A 19,447-nucleotide genomic window follows, 5' to 3' on the forward strand; every position below is an offset into this window, starting at 1 on the left:
TCTGCTTCCATCCTGCCCCAGTGTTTCCGTCGATCTCTGCAAGAGAGCTGGTCCCCACCTGCACACTGAGTGCCAGGCCCTGGGTCCTGACGCCCCTTCAGCACTCCCCCTCCCCCCATTAGCACCCAGGCAGCTCGACCTGCCCAGCACTGCTCAAGGCCCCTCGCCATGAGCCCCCTCCTCTGCTGTTTCCCATCTGCACACAGGCACTGAAGTCGCCACTGGCACCCCCTCACCCGCATTTGGCAGTTAGAGCTGGCCACCCCCAAGATGCCTTGCGAACCCGTCCACTTTCCATTAACCTGGCCTCCACTGCCTGGTCACCAGCTTCTCCTTAGACATTTCCAACAGCCCACTGCTTCTCCCCCTGCACCCCTCGCCCCTCCAGTCCCTGCTTCTGGCCTGTCTGCTGGACCCACTGAGGTCTGGGAGCTGGGCAGAGTTTCCTCGTGTAAAACTGCCAGCATTCTCGAGCGTCAGACAGGTAGAGCCCCACGCAAAAGTGCTTGCGCCCTCATGCCGCATCCTAAAGCGGCCTGCTCCCCGTGCGCCAGACGCGGGGACCACTTTGTGTGACAAGCCCCTTCTGCGAAGGGCTTGAAAACAGAAGTATGCGGCCTACCTTCTGCCTCGTGGGACCACAGGCAAGTTCTGTAACTCCTCCCACATCTCACCCCTAAAATGAGGAAGGGAAGGCCCGCTCACGGGGATGCCGGGATGACGACGAAGTGGCCCGCGCACCAAACGCCTGGCACGCATCACCTGCTGACAGGAAGTGGAGAAGGCCGTGCTTCTCAAATGGGAGAACGGGAGGAGGAAGGAAGGTCAGAGGTGTTTGCCGGGTGCCCGTGCGCCACGCGGTGTTCCACCGGGAGCCTCTGCGTTCGAGTCACTGTGTCCTGGCAACAGGCGGTGAGGCTCAGTGGCTGGCCAGGGTCCCCTCAAATACATGGCAGGGGCCGCGTTCACAGAATCTGTACCCTCCAGAGTCCGAGGGAGCGTGTTCCACGGCGGTCCGTGTTCCACGGGGGTCCGACTGACGTGTCCTTTTCCAGGGGATGAACAATCAGTACGTCCGCCGGGAAATCTTCTGCGGGAACACCTGCCACGAGCTCAAGCGCTTCTGGGAGCGGGAGATCGGCAAGCAGACCTACTACCGCGAATCCGAGGAGTACCGCCTGGGGAGAAGTGCCCTGAGGAAGTATGTGGCTCGTTTGTCTACCTTTATTATTATTATTATTATTATTATTATTATTATTATTATTAGTTTTTAAAAATAGACTTTATTCGGGGGCCGCCTGGGTGGCTCAGGCGGTTAAGCAACCGACTCTTGATGTGGGCTCAGGTCATGATCTCAGGGTCGTGGGACTGAGCCCCAGAGGAGTCCCCTTGAGATGCTCCCTCTCCCTCTGCCCCTCCCCCCACTCATGAGAGTGTGCCCGCTCTCTCGCTCGCTCAAATAAATAAATAAAATCTTTTTTATAAAAATAAAAATAGGCTGTATTTTTAGGGCACTTTTAGGCTCACAGCAAAATTAAGCAGAAAGTAGAATTCCTATGTATATCCCACGCCATCAACATCCCCACCATGGACGCACGTGGACACCGCATTACCACCCTTGTTTGTCTATTTTCTTTTTTTAGAACAAAACTGATTTCCCTGGAAGAATGCCAGACAGGCATCTTAGACGACCTGATTATTTCAATTTTCCTTGCATGTGCTCCTGTCACCACCTCTAGTTGTGGGCAGTCATTGTAAACATTCTTCCACGTTAACAAATGGACACGTTAATCTGAATCTTTATAAATGGAAAAATCTCTCCCCTTTGACACCATTTCTAGGGCATGAGGGTTGCACTAAATTTGGGGAGCAGGTCAGCAGATGTGTCCGTGAAAAGCAGCCAAGCAAAGGAGACAGTGACCGATGCTCCGTGCTCATTTGCATGAAGACCCAGGATGCCCCGTGGGGTTCTCTGAGGGGGGCGAGGGGCTGTCACCCCTCTGCTGGACATCCCAGCTGCAGCCACGCTAGTCTGCCCTCTGAAACACAGTAACCCATTTGGCCAAACCGGGGTTGCCGTGGATGTGGGAACAGGGGCAGCTCACCACCTCACACACCGCCTCCACCTGGGGGAGCCTGTGAGGGCCCCGCCCCTCTGGGTCCTTTGTCCTCTCTTGGAACAGCTCAGCCACTGTCTGTTTGCAAAGGGCACAGCCAGGGGTGGTGGGGCAGCTGGGTGCTGGCCCAACGGCGAGGGTCGGGACTCCACCAGTGCATGCTTGCTGGACTGACGGTACGCACCAGGTCACGCGACTGAAACTCACGGTCGCCTTCCAAACGCCCTCCTGAGCCCCAGACGGAAATCGGCCTCTCCCACACGTGGAGACCTGCTCGGCGGTATTCCCGGCCTCAGGCAAGGAGAAGCAGGCTGTCCTAGCTGCTGGAGGGTCGTGTTAGGGCATGTCCTCCAGGGATTCCCTGAGAAGCTGCGGTGCACACTCAGTCATTTCTGTGGTCCCTGCCATCTCCCTTCCCCAGGCCAGGCCACTCAGCATGCTGCCCCACCGTGCATATGCGTGTGTCCCCTCGGGGAACATGCAGAAGGTCTCAGGCGCAGTGGAACTGCTTGAAGAAGATGCAGAAAGTGAGGTGCACACCAAGGGGTGAGCAGATCAGCTCCGAAACAAACCACAGTTTGTTAAAACAGGAAAATACATGTGCACAGCGTCCGTCTATGCACATAACACAAGACTGCAGAAAATAAGCTTCCTGGCTGGTGCTACGGTGAGACTCGAACTTCTTTATCCTTCTCCCCCTCTTCCCATTTGAACCTCGCTCCCCCCTCCAGAAGGTCTCTGTGCTCACCCACTACTTCGTCTCGCCCTGCACAAGATGGAGAAGATGGTCCCAGTTCATCAAGTGGTTCTGAGGCTGGGACAGAAACACGTGCCCAAGGTCAGTTCCCCTGCGTCCCGCGCTCAGCCACTTAGTCCAGAACTGAGCGTAGCAGCGGCAGAACGCCAGGGGAACGTCTGAGCCGCTGTGATCCGGGCGAGCTGGCAGATCTCCCTGCGCCTTGGGTTTCTCCTTGTTACTTTGACCATGTTACTTTTACCAATAGTGTTGTTCGAGTGTTCCATGGCCTGACTGATGACTTGATGTTCTCTCGATGGCTGAAATGTGCGTGTTGAAATCTTCAGCCCGTAATTGCGAATTTGTCTATTTCTCCTTACAGCTCGGTCTCATTTCACTCCATGTATTTTGAAGCTCTGTTTTTATACAAATGTTTGGGATTATTATGTCCTCTTGATAAATTGATCCCTTTATTGCAAAATGATGCTCTTTCTCCTTGGTAATGTTCTTGCCTTTGAAATCTACCTTATCTGACTTTACTACAACCACTCAGTTTCTTTGATTGGGGTTAAGATGGAATCTTCTCTCATCCTTTTGCTACAGGATTTTTGGTCCCTTAACGCCCATGGTTCTTGGTCACAGCGCTTCAAAGAATGAAGAGGTAGACCAGACCAAGAGTGGTGGGCACCAAAGCAAAGTTTATCGAGCAACCGTATAAAGCTCCCAGAGAAGGAGGGGACCCGAGAGCGTTGCTGTTTCGAAGTTCAAATCTAGGGGTTTTATAAGCTCTTTCGAGGACCTATCTTGAGCACCCTGAGTGTGGGTCCCTGTGGATTGGCCACTAAGGTGTGCCAATCAGGGCTTTGATCATGCACCTGTCTGCCTCTTAGGTTCTTGTTCCCGTGTTGCTGGTCTTTTGGGCTGACATCTGGAGACCAACTGCCTCAACCTGGGTAGTGACCGATGTTTTATGGCTAATTGTTTTTGTTTCAGGATGTTTTGCAAAAGTCACTCCTGCAGAGGCTGCCAGACAGATGCTATTGTGGCCTTGTCAAAGCTGTGAAGCAGGATGCTAGGGCGGCTTTGTCTCAGCTGTCCCACCAGCTCCCTGATGCCTTGTTGGGGACCCTGGCCCTGACTCCCTAAGTGTCTAATTCACCTCTAACACTTTTAATTTTAACCTATTGCCATCTTCATAATACAGGTGATTTTCCTGCAGGCAACATTTATTTCAATATCAGTTTTTATTCAATTTGGCGATCCTGCCTTTTAATCAGTTGGCTCACATCATTAACGCAAACTGGTGCAATTGGGTTTAAATCTGCCACCTTGCCATTTGTCTCCTATTCTCTCATCTGTGCCTCATTCCTTTCTTTTTCTGCCTTCTTTGGGGTTAATTAAATATTCATCATGATTTCGTGCCATGTCTTCTGCTGGCTTTTCCATGATATCTCTTGGTGTTACTCGAGGGTTGCTTTAGGGTCTCTGTCACCGTGTGCCTTCTAGCCCCGCATGGTCTCCTGCAGGGCGTGGGAGGCTTCCAGAGGCGGAGCCCCGCTGCTCCCCCCTTGGCCTTTGTGCAAAGTACGATTCTGCTTCCACACACCTCACAGACCCCACTCAGCGTCATTAACAGGTTTGCTTTCAGACACTGATTACCTTTTTAGGAGAGTCAAGTTGGGAGGGAAAATTATACCCACACAGTCGCCTTCTCAGGGGCCCTTCCCTCCATCCTTCAGATCCCAATTTCCATCTGGTGTCGTCCTCCCTCCGCTTGACGGATTTCCTTTAACGTGTCCTGTAGGGACAGGCTGCTGGTGACGAATTCTTTCAGTTTTTGTATGGCTGAAGACATCTTTATTTCACCTCTGTTTTTGAAACATAGCTTGGCCAAGTAAACAATTCTAGATGGACAGAGGCTCCCCCCGCCCCGCCCGCCGTACTTTGTTTTTTGTTTTTTTTTTTAAGTTTTTTTCCTTCACTTTAAAGTAAGCTCTACACGCAATGTAGGGCTCGAACCCACAACCCTGAGATCAAGAGTTAATTGTGTGCTCTACCCACTGAACCAGCTAGGCACCCCTCTCCCTGTACTTTAAAAGACATTGCACTCTCAAAGGAAAAGTTTGAAGGATTAAGACTAGAATAGTCTGAACAGAAGTGAGAGCTAGATATATACCTATAAAATATAAAATATATGCTTATAAAATATAAAATAAATACCTATAAATATATAGAGCTAAATATATACCTATAAAAATACACAAATATTTAATATATTTAAATATACTATAGTTTTATTATAATACACAATTATAATATATATGAATATATTTAAATATATAAAACATGTGTATGTGAGTATGTAAATGTGCATATGTGTAAATATATATCAAGTCGTCTGCATACCTTTTAAAGCCTGAATGCACACACACACAGACACACAGACAACTTCAGAGGGGAAAAAAAAAGGAAAGAAGCGTCCCCGAACCAACCACCATGGACATGGGTGCTCTGCTCAGTTTCGTTTCTATTTTCAGGCTCAGGGAGGAATGGAGGCAGAGACTGGAAGCAAAGCTGAGGCTGCGGAACAATCCAGATGAGGCCGAAAAGCGAGCAAACATGGGCCGGGAGCTTCTTGCTTCACTGGCTCAAGAGGAGTCAAAGCACTGAGGGGGCTCTGCCAGGAGAAGTCAGTGCAAATGCCTGCGTCCCTGAGCTGTGCCAGACAGATGTCACACTCCCCCCGACCTGCGACAGATCTACCCACACGTCCTCCCGGCGCCACGTGGGAATGATCAGCCAGGTCAGCCCCCTCCACACGGGGTCAGGATATTAGCCCCAGAGTCCCTACTGATGAGATTATGTAATACCAGAGCTCCATGCGGCATACTTTATACTCATATAGTTACCTTCTAATCTTAAAATCTACAGATTTTAAATTCTAAGCACCCACCGGGAGTGGGGGGTGGGGAGCCGATCTTCACGGTCACACTTTAAACATTGCCCGCCAGTGTCTTTCCACATCTCTCCTAAAAACAGTTTCGCGTGATCCTTTCTCTTGTTTTCCTTTTATGAGAAGAGAAATGCACCCGTCTGCAGAAATAGCTGTATTGTAAATAATCGCAAAAATAAGGTTATGCCAAGAAATCGATCTAATGTTATTTCTCCTTCATGTGGATTTAACTGGCCTCCTCAAAGCATGGTTGCCTGAAACCCTTCGATCAGCTCAGGGTAATTTTAATAAAGCTTGGTTGCCTGGCCACCACGGACGTGCATGCTCTGTGTTTCATGGCTTTATTTTAAATCCCCACACGTCTGCCCTGGCCAGTTCTCTGTCGGCTCAGCTAAGGCGTATCTGGCCACCCCAATGAAGGGTTTGCCATCTACACTCTGGACTTTGAAATGTCACGGTCACTCCCCAGCCATCTCTCAAGACCCCAGTAGAGGGTGGCTACTTCCCAAAGTGCAAACTGAAACTCGGCCTTGGCAACAGTTTCCAGCCAGGGCAAGGGCTCCGAGAGACCATGCTGTGAAGTACCTGAAGGCTGTAGGCCGTGCATGCTCAGGAGCAATGTCACCGGGACACACAGACAGCAAGACAGGAGCCACTCCGGGCAGCGGCACGCATGGCGATCCGGTGCTCGAAGGGCCCTGGTGTGCCGGACAGTGCGTCCATCCACAACCCCAGGGAGCCCGGAAGGCCTCCATCAAGGCAGTGGGAGCCACCAGAAGATGAGAAGGGTTGGGAGAGTGTTTCCCCAGGTCCCATGCTCACCTGATCCAGCAAACAGCAACCCTTCCTCCCACTACTACGGTCTCTCATTCAACATGGGATTCAAGTCAACTAATACATTACAAATTGCAGCTGGGTTCAGGTGAGAGCATTGACGGAAGAGACATTTCTGTTGAGTAGGAGGAAAAGAGGAATTAAATAGAGGAAGAAGAGAGGCCAGGGCTTGCAGGCAAGGGACTCTCGGAGGCAAAGTCCTGCCATCCTGAACTACGATGGGATCCAAATGCAGGTGAAGATGTGTTCGTTGACTCATTTGCCACACGCCAGGCACAGTGCGACAACCAGAGTACAGCAGAGAAACCCAGAAGCCCTGGCTCTGGAGGCCACAGTCTGAGGAAGACAGCGGAAAGGTCAAGGCCATTGAGAGTAAGGGACTTTTGCACTGGGAGCCATGGCAGGCAAAGCTGCCCCACCATCTTGGCCTAGGGAGGGCTTCCTGAGAACAAGCTAGTAAAGTAAATGTGACCCAGGTGAAGGTAAGACTCAGGGCTGGTGTGTCCTGGTGGCCTTGAGGGAATACATTCGACAACGCAAGATTGGGAGTGAGGAGAAGGTGTGAGTCTGCAGAAATCACCCCCTAGGGCCTCGTTGGCTGGGAGACTTGGAGCTTCTCCCAAGGGCACAGGAAGCCATGGAAGGGTGTTGGCAGGGAAGGGCCACAATGGCCTGGGTTCTGGAGGGTAACCCTGCACTGAAAGGTGGGAGAAAAGAGGTGGGAAGGCCAGCCAGGAGCTTCTGCAGATGCCTCCCGAGAGGCGAGAAGGTCTACACTAAGGCCTCGGTGCCCTGGCAGCAGGGACTGGAAAGAAAGGGGGAGAGAAGCACAAGGGCCATTTTCTCACAGTGCCGGAAGCTAGAGGCTGGAAGTCCAAGATCAAAGTGCCTGAGTGTCAGTTCTGGTGAGGGCTCTTTCCTGCCTTGCAGACTGCTACCTTCTCACCGTGTCCTCACACGGCATGGGGTGGCAGGGGAGTGCTCTCTGCGGCCTCTCCTTACAAGGACAGTGATACCATCATGAGGGCCTCACCCTCTTAATCTTTTTTTTTTTTTTAAAGATTTTATTTATTTATTCGACAGAGATAGAGACAGCCAACTAGAGAGGGAACACAAGCAGGGGGAGTGGGAGAGGAAGAAGCAGGCTCATAGCAGAGGAGCCTGATGTGGGGCTCGATCCCATAACGCCGGGATCACGCCCTGAGCTGAAGGCAGACGCTTAACCGCTGTGCCACCCAGGCGCCCCGCACCCTCTTAATCTTAACCAAAATTTACTACCTCCCAAAGGCCTCATCTCCAAAAACCATCACAGGACGGGTTAGGGCTTCAACATATGAATTGAGGGGTTGGGGAGGAGGTATTCATAGCAGAATGGGATGCTTTAAGTATCCAGTCCTGGACACATCCCATTTGTAAAACTGACCAGGTTCAACACAGCAAAAGCTTTGAGAGCTCAACGATGGTGTGGAATCCTGCCCAGGCTTCAGGCTGGCCTCCGGGTAGCTCGTGAGCAACAGACCACAAAAGCACTGCAAAGGCTTTGAAAAGTAATTAACGTTTAAAACATAGCCCACAAAAGTAGGCCAGGACATTCATTCTTAATATAAATAGATTGACTGCCTGCTAAAATAGATATGTAAAAAGGGGGAGAGTCTCATAACCTTGTACTCAAAATGCCCAGGATATAATCCAAAATTACTCATAACAAGAGCCAAGAAAATCTCAACTCAGATGAGAAAGGATAATCAGATAGCAGTACTGAGACGATGCAGATGTTGGAATTATCTGACAAGGATTTTGCAGCAGTTATATAAATGCTCCAACAAGCAACTACAAGCACTCTTGAAGCAAGTGGGAGAAGTAAAAACATCTCAGCAAAGACATGAAAAATATTTAAAAAGAACCAAATGGAAATTTTAGAAATTAAAGATACAATAACTAACATTGACAAACAACAAAAATAACTGGATAAGCTCAACAGCGAGTGGAAAATAGAGAGGAAAGGATTAGCAAGCTTGCGGGTAGTTAATAAAATCACCTAATTTGGACAACAAGGGGAAAGTAATTTCCTTTTTTTTTCTTTTTGAGTAATCTGTATGCCCAGCATGGGGCTCGAAGTTATGACTCAGAGATCAAGAGTCACACACACTACCGACTGAGCTGGCCAGACACCCCAATAATTTTCTTAAAAAAAAAAAAAAGGGAACAGAGTCTCAGGACCTGTGGGACAGTAACAAAAGATCTAAACTTCATGTCAGGGGAGTCCTGAAAAGAGAGGATGTCCACTTTTACCACCTCTATTCAACATAGAACTGAATCTAGCCAGAGCAATTAAGCAAGAAAAAGAAATAAAAGGCTTATCTCTGTTCACAGATGACATGACCTCATATGCAAATAACCCAAAAGATTCCACAAATACATACAAAAGAAATGTTACAACTATTAATAAAGGAAATCAGAAAAGTTGCAGGATACAAAATCAATGTGCAAAAATTAGTTGCATTTCTAGTACACCAACAACGAACTGTCTGAAAAAGATTGTGAAAATAGTTTCATTCACAATTGCATCAAAAAGAATAAAGTACATAGAAATTAGCTTAGCCAAAGAGGCAAAAGACTCGTGCACTGAAAACTACAAAACATTGCTGAAAGGAAGTAAAGAAGACCCAAATTGATGGAGAGACATTCTGCATTTGTGGGCTGGAAGACTCAGTATTGTTAAGATGTCAATACTACCCAAAGCAAACTACAGATTCAGAGCAATCCTATAAAAATCCCAATGGTGTTTTTTATAGAAATAGAAAAATCCATCTTAAAATTCATATGGCTTCTCAAGGAATTCCAAATAGCCAAAACAATCTTGAAAATGAGGAATAAAGTTGGAGGACTCAGACTTTCTGATTTCAAAACTTTATAAAAAGCTAAAGTAATCAAAACAGTGTGATACTGGCATAAAGACAGACGTATAGGCCAAAGGAATAGGATAGAGAGCCCAGAAATAAGCTCTCACAGATGTAGTCAAATGATTTTTGACAAGAGTGCCAAGACCATTCAATGGGGGAAAGACAGTCTTTTCAAAAATTATGCTGGGAAAACTGGATCTCCTCACACAAAAGAATTAAGTTGGACCCTTACCTCACACCATATACAAAAATTAACTCAAAATGGATCAAAGACTTAAACATAAGAGCTGGACTATAAAACTCTTATAAGAAAACATGGGGGGGGAAGCTTTATGACATTGGATTTGGCAATGATGTCTTAGATATTACTATAAAAGCACAGACAACAAAAGAAAAATAGATAAATTGCACTACATCAAAATTTAAAACTTCTGTACATCAAAGGACACAATCAACAGAGTGAAAAGGCAACCCATGGAATGGGAGAAAACATTTGCAAATCATACATGTGATAAAGAGTTAATATCCAGAATATATGAACAACTCCTATAACTCAACAATAAAAAAAAAAGTTCAAAAATGGGTAATGGATGTGAGTAGGCATATTCAAGTAGAAATTCAATAGAAATCTCCAAAGAAGATACACAAATGACCAATAAGTACATGTAAAAATGCTCAACATCACTGATCATTAGGGAATTGCAAAATAAAACCACAATGAGATATCACTTCACACTCATAGGATAACCACTATACAAAAACAAAAACAAAACAGAAAATAAAACATGTTGGTGAGGATGTGGAGAAATTGAACCACTTCTGAACTGCTAGAGGGAATATAAAACAGTGCATGCAGTTGCTGTGGAAAACAGTATGGTGGCTCTTTAAAAAAAGTAAATGCAGAATTACCATATGATCCTGCTTCTTTCTCTTTTTTAAAGATTTTTATTTATCTATTTATTTGAGAATGGGAGAGCAAGAGAGAGAGAGCACAAGCTGGGTGGGGGGCAGAGGGAGAGGGAGAAGCAGACTCCCCGCTGAGCAGGGAGCCTGACATGGGGCTTGATCCCGGGACTCTAGGATCATGACCTAAACTGAAGGCAGATGCTTAACTGACTGAGCCACCCAGGTGTCCCACAATCCCACTTCTGCGTATACGCCCAAAAGAATCAAAAACAAGATCTTGAAGACATATTTGTACACCCATGTTCCTAGCAGCATTATTCACAAGAGCCAAAAGGCGGAGACAACTCAAGTGTCCATCCACGGATGAATGATTAAGCAAAATGTGGTACATCCATACAATGGAATATTACCCAGCCTTAAAAAAGGAAGGAATATCAGACACAGGCTACAACATGAATAAACCTATAGGACATTATGCTGAGTAAAATAAACTAACCATAAGGGTGCCTAGGTGTCCAGCTCTTGATTTCAGCTCAGGTCTTATCTCAGGGTTGTGAGTTCAGGCCTCACGTTGGGTTCCATGCTGGCTATGGAGCCTACTTAAAATAATATAATAAAATAATGTAATAATAATAATAATAAGCCAACCACAAAGGGAAAAATACAATATGATTTCTCTCAGGTCAACATGGAATGGAGAAGGAGCAGCTTCTGAAGTAAAAAGTAGAAAGTGTACTGAGTAGAAACTAATGACAGTCCCCATAGATCCAAGGGGACTATGACCAAATGACAAGCACCTACGGGACCCAACAGATCTCCTTGCTGGGGCCCAGTCACACTCCCACCCTCACTGTTCTGAGCAGCATCTGCTCAGGACCGAACTCAGAGAAGAAGTTCTTTCTGGCTATTCGTCTCCTAATGTGCAACCCCCACGGCAGCCATGTTTGAACCACCAAGCCCTGACCTGACTCCGGTTCAGGAGAGACCACAGTGTGGACCCAGCTGACATTTCCCCAGAGGGTGGGGTGGGATCGAGAAAGAATCCATTCTCTTCCGTGCATCTGAACTAACACCATGGAAATCTGACCGCTCTGGGGGCCCCCCTGCTATGACTGGAAAGCAGAGAAGTCTAACCACTAGGAAATAGGAGGGAAGCAGACGCCTGGAGAAAAAGCACAGGAGGTGAAGAAAGTGCCTTCCAAGGTTCTGGGCTATGTTCCAGGCTGGTGCTGGTCCCTTCCAGGAGTCTGGCTGCTTTCTGGCCTCAGGCTCCTTGAGGGACTGCTGGGTACATGGAATGAATTCCTTTCTTTTAAGCTGCCTGGAGTTGATTTCTTTTACTTCCCAAGTCACAAATTACATAGATCAAAGGGGATTTCAGGGTCTTGATCAGGAACTGACGTTGTTCTTTAGGAGCAAAACCTCCCACATCCCCTGTAACGTCGGCCAGGACCTGAGGCCCCGGGTTTTGGACAATGTTCTAGAACGCCAAGCTACAGCTCCAGGGGAAAGCATCAGTCTGAGACATCAGGTGTGAGGGGTTATTTCCTGGGAAGAAACCACCCAGAGTCCACCCGCCCCAGGGACTAAATTCTGCAAACAGACCCTCCCAGTTCCACCTCCAGGGGAACTGAATAAGCTGGGCTTTCTAGAGCAATCCCTACTGCTAATGGGCTACCAATATCTGATCCTGTGTCAAAATGTTTGGTGAAGAAATAGGGTCACCATAAATATATTCCAAGAGGTTATAAAGGGTTTTTCAAAGACATGGCTCTCAAACTCATTTTTCTCAGGGGGTCCGTAGGACTGTGCCATCATAGGAGGAAGTCCCTGGTGGTCAGGAGAAGGTTTTTCGTAGCAGGCATTTCACAAGGACCACAAAGATGCTGTTTGTTTTGAAGCCACAAAGCACCTACTGGATTGGGCTTTTCATACAGTATAAACACACAGGGAGAGAACTCACTGTGCATATTTCTAGCTAGGTGACTAGTCAAGTTGTCTTAGGTCTGAGCTTTATCTTCATCATCTTCAAACACAGTTCCTCATAAGCGAAGTACGGTGCCGGATGCACGGTAGGTTAAGGGAGGCAAACAGAGGGTGACCGTCATGGGTAAACAACTGAATAGATCTCTAAGCTTCTATGAGTAAAAATCTTCAGAGTCACCAAAGGCCGTCCAGTGAGTGCACTTTAAGGCTGCCCCTACATTTAGACTTTTAAGATCAAAGCATTTTTTCTTCTATGATTTTTCCAGAAAGCTTCTCCATACCCACCCCCAACTTCCATCAACCCCCAATATCATTCTCTCTGTAACCAGTGCCCTACCTGCCCAGATACTCCCACTAAAACCCAGTCACCCCAACCCCCTCCCTTCCCTTAAACTTCCCCTCTAGGCCGGCCACTCACAAATCCACCAGGGGCATCTTCAAAATATCAGTTCCACCTCCTGAAGTTTACCAGGTTTAGAATCAAGCCGCTACACCCTCGTTCAAGGGTGAATGTCATTTTAGAGCAACTAAAATGTACCACCTTTGGATTGCTTAATTTTTAAGAGAAGCTCAGAGTCCCCCAACCTCCCTTCCTCTGGGCAGTTGTCGCCACGTTTCTATGAGCAATGGCTTACTCAGGAGAGGTACAAGGGAGCTGGCTTGGTGGGTTGCAGAAGGTCACTCAAGAAATTTGGTGGAGGAAGTACTTTAAAAATGGAGCGTCGGATGGAGAAGGAATTCTATTCCCAAGTCCCTGCCCAGACAGTCTAGAACATTACCTCCTCAGGACACTGTTTAGATAGTAAAAATAGACATCTCAGGATCTGTTTTGAGTCCATTTGGTCTTCTAAATGGAGGATAGAGACTTGGCAGGAATCTCGGCTGGTTCCATGCTGGTCTCCAGCACAATGTGGATGACCCATCAGAGAGAATGATGAACTCATGCTGAGGATATGATGAGCAGGAGGAAGAGTTTGGATTTGGGGACCCCGTTTCCATGGGGAGGGTTTTATTATGGGTGTGCAGACAGGTGAAACCATTTGTAAATATCCTGTCTCTGAGTATCAAAAAGAGATGTCTTTTTTTAATTTATTTGTTTGAGAAAGGGCAGTACACAAGTGCGCGTGCAAGCGTGTGCACAAGCTGGGGAAGGGGCAGAGGGAGAGGGAGAGAGACAATCCTCAAGCAGACTTCCTGCTGAGCATGAAGCCCAACAAGGGGCTTTATCCCAGGACCCTGAGATCATGACCTGAGCCAAAATCAAGAGTTGGCCCCTTAACCAACTGAGCCACCCTGGTACCCCCAAGATCTATCTTTTGAAATACCCAAGCGCTGCTAACTTGTTGGGCTCTATCCTATTCCCAGGCTGAATCTGCACTGAAGAGATTTTTATTGATTGGTGTGTTTCAGTTACCAATGTTTTAGATGATTTTTGGAACACACATAAATACAAGAAGAATGAAATTACTCTCGTAGGACTGATACATAAAGTCAAATTTTCACATCCACCTGTATGGATGTAACTTGTCATTTTTAAAGCTCTACTGGAATTCTCTTCCAGAAAACAACAAGTTTCTATGGAACCTGGTTTCGTTCCTGGAAAATATCCGATGTATAACATAGGATTTGTTTGTTCAAGGTCCAAAAGAGCTTTAGAGGATGACTCAGGCCTTGAAGCCCTTTGGCTTCATTCTGCCCCATTGGCGCAGTGTCCTCTCAGAGATCTGAATAGTCCTAAAGGTTGCCCTTTGGAAAACTTGACTCCCTGAAGGTGAGCCGACAAGGCCTCCTCCTCTCTAATGTATGGAAGGGTCACCAGGAAAAAGCACCTGCTGGGCAAGAAGCCAGCTTTGGGAGAACTAGAGAAATGAGATGGGAGAAGGCCATGAAGGGTGGTTCCAGTGACATGGTCTGGCTGTGGGGAAAGGGTAGATAAGTTAGTACAGGGCCAAGAAGGGCTAGGACCCATCTGGGGCGGGGGGTTCAGAGGCTGAATTCGAAGGCAGAAACTTTGGCTGTCTTGTCATCCGGTACAGCCCTAGGGTCTGGAACCATTCTCACAATATATTATGAGACACAAAACTTATCTGTTGGATGAATGAATGGAGCGTTTGCGCATAGTACAAGCACATTGCTTGATGAGAAAGTTCTAAATAACACCTCATTCAAAGCAGGGCTGATGTCACTCGAGGCTTACTTCCTCCCCTTTTAGCAGACAGCTAGCTCAGCTGGTCTAAGTCAGTCAACACAAAACAGGCTGATGTCAGTTGCTAAAGCCTCGGACGCTTCCCCTTTTACAAGACCACTTCCTGACCAGGAAGTTTTCAGGATTCCATAATTGTCCCACTGTGTCCATTTGGCCTATAAAGTGAAGGGTGCTACAAGGGTGTGGTGCTTCTGGAAACTTCCCGCAACCTTTCCACCCGCAGGTGCTCTGCGGCTCCTCTGTCTGTAGTTAGTAATAAACATAACCGCACTTTCATACCTTGAGAGGCTTTAGTGACGGTCGGCGTATGCCCATGGGCACAACAGCGGCCCCATTCAGATCCCACCTACCCCAGAAGGCTGTCTGGCAGGACAGCTCCTAAGTCTACCTAGATAGAACTCGAGACAAGAAGAGGGAAGGATATGAGGAAGGCAGAGGACAAAACTGAGGAAAGTAAGACAGAGGAGAAAGATGGTGTCGTCTTCTGGAAAGACTCTTGCACTAGGACTTAAAAGAATTCCTTCTTGACCTGATCCATCTGACTGACACGCTAGCCAAATTCATTTAGTTTGATTATTACAACAACTACACCAACTATGAGCAGGACTTCAAGCCACAGGAAGAGAAGCCGATCTGCAGTATTGACCACAGCCATGTCCACCAGGGTCCTGAAAACTGCCAGTGGAACAAATCCCATCAAACGGTCAGAGATTTCCACCTGCGAAAGCCAGGTGGCTTTCTCCTTAGTGTCTCTATTGACTGCTCCTCTTGGCCTGAGGGATGAATCTGGGTTTGGCAGAAAGCAGTAGCAACTGTAGCCTCCCCATCAGCGTTGAAGGAGGAAGTCTAGGGAGAATCCATCATCCAGACCAGCCCGGCCCTGAGCATCTTCCAGAGTCAAGGCAGTACCACTGATCACGTCAATGAAAGTCAGGGACAAATTTCTTACCGCATCAAGATGGTACTCAAACGCAAATCAAGACGACTGTCTCCCAAAGAAAACAACCTTCCTGGCTTATTGAGACCCACTGGGGATGGCTCCAGCCTGCACAGGTCTATGCTTCTCTGTCCATATGGCTGTGGTCCCTGGGGTCTCTGCGAAGCACCAAGACATCCCCTTTGTCAAGGCCAACAGCCAGCTCTCAGCTACATCCTCTCACCTCCCTTTGCCTGTGCTTCCCCTGTTCCTTCTTCATTGGTCCTCCCAACAAAGGCATCTACGTACTTCAACAAATGACGTTTGCATCTGTGTTCCCTGTGGCTACTTCCACTGTTTTGGCAAAAATCATCACTGTGGTTTTAGCTTTCCAGACAACGGTGCGGAGGAAGAGCCTGAGGCGGGGTTGTTATCAGCAGCACCTGTCATTCCCTCGATCCAAGTCACTGTCTGTGGAATCTGGTTGGGACCTCTTCCTCCTTTCAGTGAAATGAACACACACGCTGTGTCTACACACGTCATCACTGGATACAGTGAGGGCTCTGTCTCTGCCTTCGACTACGTCCAGGGATCCCTGGGATTCTTGGCTCTGGGGGGCATCGCTGTGGCTTTCCTGGTCAGGAGTCTGTCTGTCGCCTTCGATGAAGACAAGTTCAGGCTTGCTGGTCTCCCGCAGCTCCTGGATCACCTTACTCCCTGTCCGTCACAGCACCAAGTCAACAAGGCCATGGAGATCCTTTCTGTCTTGGCCTCCAGTGCCAAGCTACTAGGCTGCCTCTTTGCCCCCAGGTGCTACATTATTCTTTTTCCCAGGCCTGATAAGAACAGCCTGTGAGGGAGAAGGAACGAAACACATCCTAGAGTCAATAAACACTGCAAAGATTTACCTCCTAGCTTTCAAATAGATAACAGACGCATGAAATAAATCACCTTTTTTTTTTAATGGGGACAGTGGTTCAAAGCTAAATTTATAATTCCTTTCTCCATCAACACAGTTTTCTATGCTGTCTAGTATATCAGGGCAAAGCCACCCTCAGTCAACAAACAGTTCCTGAAACTTTAAAGCTATCTCAGATATTCTGCTCACCAACACCAAATCTATTATTTACTTACATGCACAGGGGCCTCCTTTTACACTCCACTTCTGAATGGGTTTTCTAGCCCATGCTCTGATAGGTGGTACGGCCGGCCAGGTCGTCCACTGTTTTATCTTTGCCCAAAGAACCTTTAGGCAGCAGCAACAGGAGTTGACGCTTGTCCGTAGATAATGCAGTCTTTCACATCCTAATTGGGGGACTTACTCTCCTGGGTTTTTTTTTTCTTTTAATTTTCTTAGAGTTTTATTTTTACCTCCTAACTCTTCATCAGGTATTCATTTTTGTGAAGGTTTTTGGAGGAAGCGACACCACTCCTTTTTAAGAGAGAGAACTGGAGGGGGTTTAGTTTGTCACCTGCCCTGAGTGTGCGGGGTCCACATGACCAGAAAGGCCCTGTAGGGGGTTTAGAGCCCGAAACCCCCACTTTGAGGAGGCCCTACACAATGACAGGGGAATACATGAGCTGAAGGTGTCACAAGCAAGGAGGGGACAGATTCTTGGCTCCCTGGGACCCTTGAATCCTGGGGACTCTGTGCCATCCGGGGGCCAGTGACAGGAAGTACAAGGTCAAAGACATCGGAGGGAAGAACTTCCTGAGAGTCACTGCCCGCCAGCCCCCAGAGGTGGAGGCGGGAGATGGGGGGTCTGCCCACCATCTGGAGTGAGAGGGCGCAGGCAGGACTTGAGGCATTGGAAGGGAGTGTGTGTCCCCGGGGTGGGGAAGGATGACCACCTGTGACTGACTGAGAACTTCATACAGGAGCATTAACCAGTGTGTTTTCTATTGCTGCTAGAGCAAATCATCACAAATTCAGGGGCTAAAAACAACATAAATTCTTTGTCTTTCATTTCTGGAGGCTAGAAATGTGACATGGCCCTCATTGGGCAGTGCTCCTTTCTAGAGGCTCTCTAGCACGGAATCCACTTCCTCGCCTCTTGCAGCTTCTAGAGGCTTTCCGTCCCGTTCCCCATCACTCAGGCCATTTCTCCTAGTCACATCTCCCTCTGGTTTTCTTCTGTCTTCCACTTCTAAGGACCCTTGTGATTAGACTGGACCCACCCAGGTAATCCAAGATAATCTCCCTATTACAAGACCCTTAATCACATCTACAGAGTCCCTTTGGCCAGTAAGGTGAATAATTCACAGGCTCTGGGGATTAGGTCCTGGATATCTTGGGACGACAGTGATGCCGCCTACCACAGCCAGCAACTGAAGAACCGAGAAGGCAAAGCAGGACTTCTCAAAGAATTACAGAAAGCAGCCCCTCTCCCTAGGGCTGGAGGGAGAAAGGGAAGAGGCCAAAAATAGTGACGCTTAGGAGCTTGGAAGATGGGTCCCATGGGGCAGGAACCCAGAACCCTGAGAAAGGGGTGCATCTCAGCTGGTGGTGGGGTTTACAAGGGGGCTCGGGAACGGGTTCTGGTGAGTGCCAGGAAGCCGCCAGTGGGACTCAGCTCCACCCCGGGGGGAGGTGGGCGGGAAGGCCACTGTCCAGTAGGGAGAAACTGATCACGTAGTTCCGTTTCCTGTGTTGCTTTCTGCAATTGTCTTCCATTTATCGCCATTGATGATGGACTTCTATGTACAATGGGGCTACGAAGCTTCCCATCTTAATAAATTCCGGTTTTAAAAAGGAAACATATCAAAGTGTTTTTAATGAAAGGAGGGGTAGTGGATAATGGAGACAGGACGGTTCCACGTGTCTGCTGCTACGTCAGAAAGATAACCCAAACAGCGGCTTGAAACACCAGCAGTTATGTGGTTTGCTCCTGAAGCTGGGGTGACTGGCTCGGCTAGGCAGCTGTTGCCTGGGGTGGGGGTTCCAGTCAGACGCTGGCCAAGGTTGCAGTCACCCCAAAAGTGTTCTCATTCACATGCTCAGGGTCTGGGCTGGGAGACCTGAGCAACTGGATCCCAGATGAGCTGGGTTAACCGGGCATCCCTTTCTCTCTCTCTTTCTCTGTCTGTGGTATCCCCACATGGCTGCTCGGGGTGGCCCGCTTCTCACTCAGTGCTGAAATGCTCCCAGCACGAGCGTCCAGGAAAACCGGCAGAGGGCGTGGGAGCTTTTGGAACCCCGCCTCCGAAGGCCAAGGTTGAAGGGGAGAGGCTGTCGTCTCCGTATCTTGCTGGGAGGAGGGAGAGAGAATCGGTGGGTGTTTGACAACCACCTCGGGACAGAGGACCACAGCGTGGGAGGCTGAAAATCAGGAAATGCGAGCACAGGCCCCCACCGGTTTTGCAAGCCTCTCTCACTGTGGGTTTACCTGACCTCTCCTTGGCTCATTCCCAGTCCTCCGCATTCGGGGAAAGCCAGGCCCTTCCCCACTTCCCGGCCTTTGTCCCTGCCTTTCCCTCTTGCTGGGCAGGCCATTCCTCCATGTGGCCAATTCACTCCTCGAGGTCCAGTGCCACAGTGCCATCTGCCAGGACACAGCCCTCCCGTCCTGCCCTGACCACACAGACAGCGAGTGTCGCCTGGGCTTTTTCTCCATCAGGGAGCAGCCCCCCAGTCACCGAGGTCACCTCTCCTCGGAGGCACTGGCAAGGTTCACTGTGTAAGTACACGGCTCCTCTCAGCTCATCTGCTGTCACCTCTGCTTATCCCCGTGGATGCCTGCAGCGTGATACGGAGCCTTGGCCAAACCTGAATGAAAGGCATGAACTAGTGATTCACAGGGTCCTGCGAAGGTGTCCGGGACAGCTCCAAGGTGACCTGCAACGGCTGTCTGCACCGTGTACAGAGCGCGTACCAACTGATGGCTTGTACC

General features: G+C 48.4%; 1 protein-coding gene across 1 annotated transcript; it reads left to right on the plus strand.

Moving 5' to 3' along the window:
* The first annotated feature begins 1,052 nt into the window (after positions 1-1,052).
* Positions 1,053-5,991, plus strand: FAM240A (family with sequence similarity 240 member A). The gene is made up of 2 exons (XM_011222871.3): positions 1,053-1,201; positions 5,391-5,991. The coding sequence occupies exons 1-2, from the start codon at positions 1,059-1,061 to the stop codon at positions 5,521-5,523; spliced, it is 276 nt and encodes a 91-aa protein (XP_011221173.1). The 5' UTR covers positions 1,053-1,058; the 3' UTR covers positions 5,524-5,991.
* Positions 5,992-19,447: the final 13,456 nt, after the last annotated feature.

The sequence above is a fragment of the Ailuropoda melanoleuca genome, chromosome 4 (genome assembly GCF_002007445.2).
Source record: "Ailuropoda melanoleuca isolate Jingjing chromosome 4, ASM200744v2, whole genome shotgun sequence".
NCBI lineage: Eukaryota > Metazoa > Chordata > Mammalia > Carnivora > Ursidae > Ailuropoda > Ailuropoda melanoleuca.